Source organism: Trachemys scripta, chromosome 2, assembly GCF_013100865.1.
Source record: "Trachemys scripta elegans isolate TJP31775 chromosome 2, CAS_Tse_1.0, whole genome shotgun sequence".
Taxonomy (NCBI): Eukaryota; Metazoa; Chordata; order Testudines; family Emydidae; genus Trachemys; species Trachemys scripta.
In genome coordinates this window covers 141213161-141222133 of record NC_048299.1, presented here as the reverse complement: position 1 = coordinate 141222133, position 8973 = coordinate 141213161, and the positions used below count along the sequence as shown (strand labels likewise).

The following is an 8973-nucleotide window of genomic DNA, read 5'->3' as shown; positions in this document are numbered from 1 at the left end:
CACGGCTGCTACTCTGAAACCTACAGTTAATAGTTCTGCAATTTCACCATCTGATGAATACCATAAGAAATACAAATAAATTTGCAGTCTAAATTCTGCAAACTAAGCAGGATTAGAATCAAGCAGCCTCTCGTCCTAACAGATGTTACAGGCTGCTCACAGTTCTCAATACACAGGCTGGATTCCCTTTCAGCCTGGGCCCCATCTCCCCAGTTCAAAGTCTTTGTCCTCCAGTCGATCTTCCAGCTGATGAGATGGGGGAGGGGAGAGACCTCTTTGACACTTTCATCCAGCCAGGATCTTTCTAGCAGCTGTGACCTGGGGTCAGGCAGCCCCCATAGGTACCTGCTCTCTCTGAGGAGCCTCTGGGAGAGGGGATTGTTCTTGATGGGCCTGCAACGCCTGTCTGGCCGGTGATGGTTGTTCAGGTCAGCTGTGGGCCTCTCCCCACCTCACAAGGTATTTCAGTAACACAGAGCAATACAATGCGAGTACACGCACTTCAACAGGATGCTAATGTTCAACAGATCGAGGCTTTTTAAATGACGCCTCACAAGGCCCTCACATCACAACAGTGAATATGGGGTTCCAGGTGCTCCTGCAGGGTACAGAGTGTCACGGAGGGAGGCTTGAGGGGTGGGGCAGGTCCATAGATGACTGGGCAGAGCCACTGACAGCGCTGTGTGTGTTACAGAGAGCTGGGAGCATGCGGTAAGTATGGCCCAGCCACAGCCCCGCCCCCACCCAGCCACAGCCCCACCCACTGCTCCCTGCCCCGCCCCACGGGCTGCACCCCATAGCCATAGCCCCGCCCATTGCTCCCCACCCCACCCACTTCTCCCCTACCCTACCTAGTCACAGCCCCACCCACTGCATCCCCCCACCCTGACCCCACACTGCTCCCTGCCCCACCCCACCCTATGCACCCTGCCCCCACCTAGCCACAGCTCCACCCACTGAACCCCTCATGCAACCTCTCACCCCGACCCACTGCATCCCAGCCATTGCTCTGCCCCCTTCCCCCGCCCCAGGGCAGCACCCACCTGCCCCCGTCCCATTCCCCAGGGCCCCAGTGTGGCGGAGGAGTCCGAGGAGGGTGACATGTACGAGGCGCCCCCCTGTGAGAGCCAGGCCTGGAAAGTGGCTCCAGCCAAGAGGCAGGAGGACACGGACGGCACCTACCTAGGTAACGGGGAGCAGGAGAATGGGAGGCTGGCAATGGGGGAGGGGAGTGGGGAGGGGCAGAGTTGGGGGGGGGTTGGAAGGTTGGGGGCAGTGAGGCCCCCAGGGCCCATCTCACCCTGTCCCTGCCTCCAGATCACGCCACTGCCCGGCGCTGCTCGGAGCCCTTCGCCCTCCTGCCGGCCAAGGTGAGTGAGCCGCCTGCAGCCCACACCATGCCCCCTGCATCCCCAATCCCCCTCCCCCAACACTGAGCCCCCTGCACCCCCAATCCCGTGCCCCCAACACCAATTCCCCTTCACCCACAATCCCACACCCAGCCCCCTGTACCCCCAATACCACACCCCACACTGAGCCCCCTGCACCCTCTCCCTCTCTCCCAACACCGAGCCCCTGCACCCCCAATCCCGCACCCCACCCCCAGACCCCCTGCACCCCCAATCCCACACCCAACACCGAGCCCCCTGCACCTCCAATTCCCCTCCCCCAACACCATGTCCTTTGCATCCCCAATCCTACCCCCACACTGTGCCCCGTGCACCCCGAATCCCTCTCCCCCAGCACCCTCAGTGGACGTGATGACATGGCACCGTGTGGCCAGCTACATTCCAGGAGAGCCCAGAGAGCCCCCATAGCCCACCATTTCCCCACACAGCCGGTCTCTGAAGCTAGGGACTTAGGGGTTGGGCCCAGAAGTTACTCAGGGGGTGGGGTGGGGGTTGGAGACCATGGGGAGCCTGGCTGGCTGGTAACCAGCCCGTTGTAACCCACAGTTCCTGTCAAAGCTCAGCCTGGTGCCTGGCACAGACGCTGGCAATGGAGAGGAGATGCCTCAGGGCCTGGCCTGCGGGAAAGGTGAGGGGCTGGGGGAGGCGGGGGGGGTTGCTTTGTGGAGTGACCCTCTTCCCCACAGACACCGAGTCCCCCCAGCCTGGGAGCCTGGAAGAGCCGCTTGGAGCCTCCCCTGGGCCCATGCAGGCTGGCTTTGGCCACAGGGCTGGGGCGGCCTGGCTCCCTCTCCACTTTTGGGGTCCCCGCTTGCCCCCGCCCCATGGGGGAGGGGATCTCCTTGCCCGGGGCAGTGATCGCTGTGGTGACGGGTGGGCTTGCCGATGGTTGCAGTTACCGTGGTGACTGGGCGGGCGGAGGTGCTAGGGTAGCTGTGTTGGGCCCATGGGGGATATGGGGGGGCAGCGTCCTGGGGGCTGAGTCTCTGGGGCTGGGCCCTGCTGCGGTCCCTGGGGCCCCTTGGGCTCCCCACATGCCCGGCTTGGCCATGCGGCCTCTCGCCCCGGCTGGCCCCTGGCACCCGGAGCTGAGCCGCTTCCTTCCCTTACAGGTCAGGACAGAACCCGGGCGAAGCTCCCCCCAGCTCCCGGCAGTCGCCGGGTCTCCCTGCCCATCCCCGTTCCGAGGCCCCCGCCGACGCCTGCCGGCCCCGCTGCACCCCGGGGTATGTGGGGTGTCCTACCCTCCTGGGGGCTGGGCACTGCAGGGGCGGGAGGGGTTGGGAGGTGGGGGGAGTTTCTGGGGGAGGACTGGAGCAGCTGGGGGGGCTTGTCCCTGGGGACTGGCGGGGGGCTCCTCACAACCCCCTGGGGCCTTTCCTGGGGGCCCCCAAATGGGGTCCTTCTGTTCTCCTCAGTCCTGCTCGGGGTCCGGATGATTCTGCCCACTCCATAGCCCCATTCCAGTTCCCCATCTGCCCCCAATCTCTGCCCCCGGCCTGTCCCCATCCCCCACAATCTGTGCCCCCCCGCAGCCTGTCCCCATCCCCCCCTCCAATCTCTGCCCCCGGCCTGTCTCCCTCCCCCCAATCCCTGCCCCCAGCCTGTCCCCCCTCCAATCTCTGCCCCCCCAGCCTGCCCTCCTCCCCCCCAATCTCTACCCCCCCCAGGCCTGTCCCCATGGGCGTGCCCCACCCTGGGGGGTGTGAGGTAGCAGATCGGGGAGGTGCAGGTCCAGTCACATGGATTCATATCTCAGCCTCCCTCCCCCCCCGCCCCCGGACTCCAGTGGTGACCCCCCTCCTTTCAGTGGGGATGGGGAGGGGGCTGGCTTGGGGAGGAATTAGCCTCTGCTGCTCACTTCACCTTGTTCCTGCACCCACAGATCCCGGCCCGACCTCGTGGGACGACAAGGTACCAGAGCCTCCCCCCCACATACACCCCCTTCCCGGTAGGTGCTGGGACAGGGACCCCAGGGCGCTCCCTGCCCCCTATACACCCTGTCCCGGAGGGTGGTGGGACGGGGGCCGCAGGGCACTCCCTGCCTTCGCCCGCCTAGATGATCCCTCTGGAAGCACGTCCAGCTATGGGGGGCTGCAGAGAGCCTGCCCCCTGTGCACCCTACTGCCCTCTGCTGGGTGGAGTCAGAGTTGCTCCACATGTATCAGAGCCCCTGTGCTGCTGACAGCTGATGGGGATTCCCTGTGCGTGGGAGCAGGGTCCAGTGTGGCAGGGGTGCAGAGACGGCCGGGGGCTGGGTCATGTATCTACACTCACCTCCCTGATCTCCAGCCAGCTCCGGGCGACACCAACTGACCCACCGCCCCTGCACCCGGCGAGTCAGTTCTGCCTCCTCATGCCACTGATGGGGAAACTGAGGCATGGAGAGAGGCAGGGACGCCACTCAGGGAGTCAGCAGCGGAGCCGGCAATAGAGGCCAGGAGTCCTGGCTCCCAGGCCCCTGCTCTAACCACTAGACCCCCCCCTCTCCTTCCCTCCCCGGCCCTAGTTTCAGCAACAAGGCCCTACATCCATGGCGGGAGGGGAGAGTGTTCCTGTGGCCCTGCCCGTGGCTTGACCCGCTGCGGACCAGCGGGTGTCTGGCTGGTTGGGGGCCGGGGCTTTGGGCCCCACCCCCCCAGTGATTCGGGGTGTCTCTTCCCCTCCCCAGGAGGGACCCCCAGAGGAGCAGATTTACCTGGTGTGTGAGCCGTCGAGCCCACGTGAGTTCCTGCCTCCTCCCCTGCTCCAGCCCCCTGGGGGCCCAAGACCCTGCTCCGGCTGGGACTCCTGACACCCAGGCACTAAGCCGGGGCCCCCGCCCCACCTGACGCTTGTCTGCTTCCTTCCAGCTCCCTGCAGGATGACTCGCGCCCTGATGCCCCCGCTCGGCCAGGTGCCCCCGCCAAAGCCCCCAAAGCTGTCCAAGTGAGTGCCCCGCGCACAGGGCCAGCCTGGCCCCCAGCCAAGCCCCGGGGAGCAGGTCAGGGACCCCAAGCGCCTGCCCACCCGTCAGTGAAGAGTCCATTCCAGAGGCGCAGGGATCAGGCTCCCGGCCCTGCCCCGTTCCCCCCATCCCTCCCTCGGCCCGGGGGATCCAGCTCCCAGCCCTGCCCCATTCCCATCCCGACGCCCCGGACCTGCCCTGTTTCCCTCCCCAGCCCAGGGGATCCGGCTCCCGGCCCTGCCCCGTTCCCACCCAGGGCCGGGGGATCCGTCTCCTGGCCCTCCCCTGTTCCTGCCTGGCCCAGCTGCCCCTGCCTGGTGAAGCAGGTTCCCCCACTTGAGCCCTGGAGCTGCCTGTATCATGGCCCAAATGCGGGCCAAGCTCTGGGTGCAAATTGCGGTGCAGGACCCTGATGCTCCTGGTCTCTCCAACAGGCCAAAGATCGCCCTGCCTGGGGCCCACCAGGTGAGTGCAGGGGCTGGGGGAGGGACCGGGACTGGGGATTGTGGGAGGGAGGGGGGCTGGGGTGTTGTGGAGGTGGAACCTGGGGTGGGGTGAATGGGATGGGGAGGGGCTGGGGGGCAGGGATAGCTCCTCCCCCACTGCATTGAAGGTGCCTTCTGCTCTCTCTTTGCAGAGCCTGGCTGATTCCTCCCCCGAAGGTGAGTGCCCCACAAAACTCTGCTGATGCCCCTCACTCCCGACCCGCAGCCCCTGTTATCCCTCTGGCCCATGGACTCCCTCCCACTCCCAGCTCTGCTGGTGCCCCTCACTCCCGACCCACAGCCCCTGTTATCATGGCCCTGGGCAGAGGCACCTGTGGTCTCTCCCCATCTGGGTGTGGCCTGTTTGGGGTCCTTCGGTGCTGGGAAGGTGCAAGCGAGCTGAGGGACTGAACGGGAAAGACCCCTGCCAGGCCACTGGAGCTGGTGGAGGGTCAGGGAGTGAGGGTGAGGCTGGGAGCTGGTGGGGGTCAGGCCTGTGATCTCCCTACGTCCTGCCTGAGTGTCGGTGACTATGGTGCCCTCCCGGGGCTGGGCCTGTGGGGGATAAAGGACCTGCTACTGCTGCCAGCTGAGAGAGCTCCCCTCTGGCCCATGGCCCTGCTGGACATCTGCCTTGTCTCCTCTTAACCCCTCGGTGTCCTGCCTCTTTCAGCCTCGAGCAAAGCCCCAGCCTGGCCCAGGGGCAGTGGCTCCCCGGTGGAGGTAAGCGCCTGCCCTGCCCGTGGGCTCGCTGTGCCTGGGGGACGGGAGGGGTGGCACCTTCCTTCCAGAGTAGCCAGCACAGCCTCTGGGAGGGGCTCATCCCGGGGGGGCAGATATAAGAGGGGGGACAGAGCAGAGGTGTGAGAACTCTCCCTTCCCTACCCTCACCATGGTGGTCCCTGCTTCACCCCCCAGCCCCACCCCACCACACAGGCAGCCAGGTGCATTCTGGGAAGATTCACCTTGAGAGTGCCCAGTGTTGCCATGGGGGAGGATACCAGGCCAGGCCCCTTGGATGGGGGGAGGGATTCTGATCCCCCCCCCCCAGCTTCTCTCACGTCTCCCCTTTGCTCCCCAGGATCCTGGCATGCAGGACCAGGCCTGGTACGCGGGGAGCTGCGACCGGCACCTGGCGGAGAGCATCCTGCAGGGAGTCAATAAGGTACCAGCTGCACGTGCCAGGCGAGGGCGAGGGCGAGAGCAGGGCCTGGCACTGGGAGCCAGGACTCCTGGGTTCTCTCCCAGCTCGGGGAGGGGAGCGGGGCCGAGTGGTTGGGGGGAGCTGGGAGCCAGGACTCTTGGGTTCTCTCCCAGCTCGGGGAGGGGAGCGGGGTCGAGTGGTTGGGGGGGGCTGGGAGCCAGGACTCCTGGGTTCTCTCCCAGCTCTGCTGCTGACGCTGTGACTGTGAGCTGGTCAGTCCCCAGCTGTCCCATGGGGTCGGGGTGGGGGGACAGAGGGGAAAGGCTGGGCCCAGAGCCCGTCCCTGGGGCTGTAGGGACCCTGTCGTGGTTCCTCCTGCACCCAGGAGCTGCCCCAGGTCTGTGGCAGGTGGGGCCTGGGCAGGCCTGGCAGCCTCTCCCATGCCAGGCCGGGTCCCCCCCAGTGCTGAGCAGCCCCCCTCTGCCCCAGGACAGCGCGTTCATGGTGCGACAGAGTTCAGGGCAGGGCTGGAACCAGCCATTCACCTTGGCCGTGCTGTACAAGGGCCACGTCTACAACATCCCCATCCGCTACGTGGAGAGCAGCCGCCAGTACGCGCTGGGCAAGGACGGGAAGAGCCGCGAGGAGGTGGGTGCCCGGGAGGGCGGGGGGGGGGCATCTCCCCTGGGAGCCCTGGGAATGGGGGGACCCCCGGGAAAGCTGCTGGTCGCCCCTGCTGCTCGCTCAGCCTGGGGGGCCAGGCCAGGGTGCTCCATGGACAGCTGGGAGCGAGTGGGACTCAGCAGGGCACACCCAGCCCTGGGAACGGTGCCCCGGGGAGGGTTGGGCTGGTCCCGCTGCTCCCAGCCGCTCTCTGCTGCCATCTCCCCTTTTCTTCCCCAGCGGTTCGACAGCGTGGCCGGCATCATCCAGCACTACCGCGAGCACCCCCTGGTGCTGATCGAGGGCAGCTCCGCCTCCAGGGCGCACACCTGCCTGCTCTTCCCCATCAAGCCCTGAGGGCCGGGGACAGGCTGGGGGCCCAGCTGCGGCCACCCCCCAGCTCTGCCATGTGGGACGCGAGGCTCTCTGCACTGGCCGCTCTGGGGCGGACAGCAGGGGGCGCCAGCGCTGCAGGAGTCCCCCGTGCTGGGCCATGCAGCCCCCGCAGGGGACAGGGCTTGGGGGGCTGGGAGCTCCCCCCTTCCTGCTGTGGCGACTCCTGCTTTCCCCTCTGGGGGTCCCCTGTTGGGGTGGGGCGTTCAGAGCCTTTGGGTTGCTCTGGGTCTCACTTGGCCTTTTGCTCACGGTGGGATCTCCAAGCCCACAGGGCTCGCCCATGTCAGTAACCGGGGGGACGGGCCTGGGGCCGCCTCCTGGAACCTGTTTGCTGCCATCGGCCCCTCCGGGTTGCGGGCTGGGACCTTTCCAGAGCTTTCCGCTCTGTGCTGGGACTCCCCGGCCTTGGCCTCGCCCCAACAGCTAATCCAGACAAGTGTGGGGGATGGGGAGACTAGCTGCATCAGGTGCTGGGCTGTGACCCAGGAGGCTGCGGGTTCGATTCCTGCCACTTCCCTGCTCGGTGCCTCAGTTTCCCTTTCCAGCATTGTCTAGTTAGCCCCGCCCACAGACCACTCCAAGCCCGAGTCGTGGTCTGTGGCTGCGCAGCGCCCAGCACAACAGGGCCCTGAGCTCATTCTCCAGGGGTCCAGGCCGTGCCCAGCACCATGGGCCCTCTTTGGACCTCCAGGCCTTAGCCCCACGATTGAAGGACACAGGCCTGACTGTCGGCCCCTGCCGGCCTGAGACCCCCCAGCCTGCTCTGCCACCCGGTGTCCAGTGGGTTGCAGATGGGGCTATGGCCGGATGCTCCAGGCAGGGGTGAGCGCCGGGGAGCTGGGCCGTGGGCACTGACAGAAGACCCTTGACCCAGCCCTTTGGCTCCTGCGGGGGCAGGTGAGGTCAGAAAGCCCAGGAGAGTTGGGCCCAGGCAGGTTGTGGAGGGGAGACCTGCAGGGAGCGGAGTGGGGGGCTCAGTAGGGGGCAATCAGGGCTGGCCAGAGGGAGCCCCTCCCCTCTCCCCCGCTCATTGACCCATCGGGGCCCTAGTCACTAGAGTCCGTGATGAGCTACAATGGGGGGGGGAGGGAGTTGCAGCAGCCCCTTTGCTGCAGACAATGCACCTGCCCCCCTGAATTCCTGGACTCATGGCCAGCGCACGCCCTCTCCCCTCCCCCTCCCCCCGTTCCTGGGCTTGTGGCTGGCAGGAGAGGGGCTGGGACCCCAAGGGGGCCAGAGTGGGGCAGCCCCACGCAATGCCCACACAAACCACCAGGGGCCCTCGGCATCCAGGAGCTGGGTGTCCCTGGCCGCAGCTCCTTCCCCTGGCCACAGAGAGTCCCCGGGCCCTGCCTCTGGATCCAGCATCTCCCCCTGCCCCAGAGCCCATTCCCTGCCCCCTCATCTTGCCTGGGGGCATTAGTGGAGGCCCTGTCCCGCCCCAGCCCGCATGGTACCCGCCAGGCTTCTCGCTGCTGGGCAAGGCCCCTAGAGCCTGGGGCAGGGAGATGCAGCGAGGCAGGGCCCCCTGGCAGGCCCCGGCCAGCTCTGGGGGAGCCCGGGGGACCCGCTGCCTTGGGGGCCTTCCTCTCACCTTGGGCTGAGCCGGGGACCCTGCAATGACCAGGGGGCAGCAGCGCCCCCAGGTCTTCTCTGCACCCCCCGCCTCCTGCGTCAGCCTCTGGCCCCTGGCAGCACCTGCCCCCAGCACCACACTGGGGGCAGTGCAGACGGTGTGGGAAAACGCCCCCTACTGGCTGCATGTTGGTGGAGTGGAGTCGGTTTGTACACCCTCCCCAGAGGTGGCTCCATGTGGGGGCACTGGCGCATGCCCCCCTCCCCGGCTGGCTGTGCAGCACATGGAAATCACTTGGCTCGAAGGGGGCAGGCAGGGGCGGGCTCTACGGCCTGAGCAGCCCATCCCCCCAG

The 8973-nt window shown here is 66.7% G+C and overlaps 1 protein-coding gene across 1 annotated transcript; it reads left to right on the top strand.

Moving 5' to 3' along the window:
• The first annotated feature begins 699 nt into the window (after window positions 1–699).
• Window positions 700–8214, top strand: SH2D6 (SH2 domain containing 6). The gene is made up of 14 exons (XM_034761632.1): window positions 700–711; window positions 1066–1186; window positions 1318–1370; window positions 1956–2037; window positions 2522–2635; window positions 3295–3323; window positions 4081–4132; window positions 4262–4337; window positions 4791–4821; window positions 4994–5018; window positions 5515–5564; window positions 5923–6006; window positions 6475–6633; window positions 6889–8214. Exons 2-14 carry the CDS (start codon window positions 1102–1104, stop codon window positions 7003–7005), a joined length of 957 nt encoding a protein of 318 aa, XP_034617523.1. The 5' UTR covers window positions 700–711; window positions 1066–1101; the 3' UTR covers window positions 7006–8214.
• Window positions 8215–8973: the final 759 nt, after the last annotated feature.

Excerpts from the sequence above, each read along its gene's own strand:
- SH2D6 (XM_034761632.1), top strand. The coding sequence starts at position 1,102 with ATGTACGAGGCGCCCCCCTGTGAGAGCCAGGCCTGGAAAGTGGCTCCA. Across the intron at positions 1,187-1,317 it reads CACGGACGGCACCTACCTAG|ATCACGCCACTGCCCGGCGC; the intron begins GTAACGGGGAGC and ends CCCTGCCTCCAG. Across the intron at positions 5,565-5,922 it reads GCAGTGGCTCCCCGGTGGAG|GATCCTGGCATGCAGGACCA; the intron begins GTAAGCGCCTGC and ends TTTGCTCCCCAG.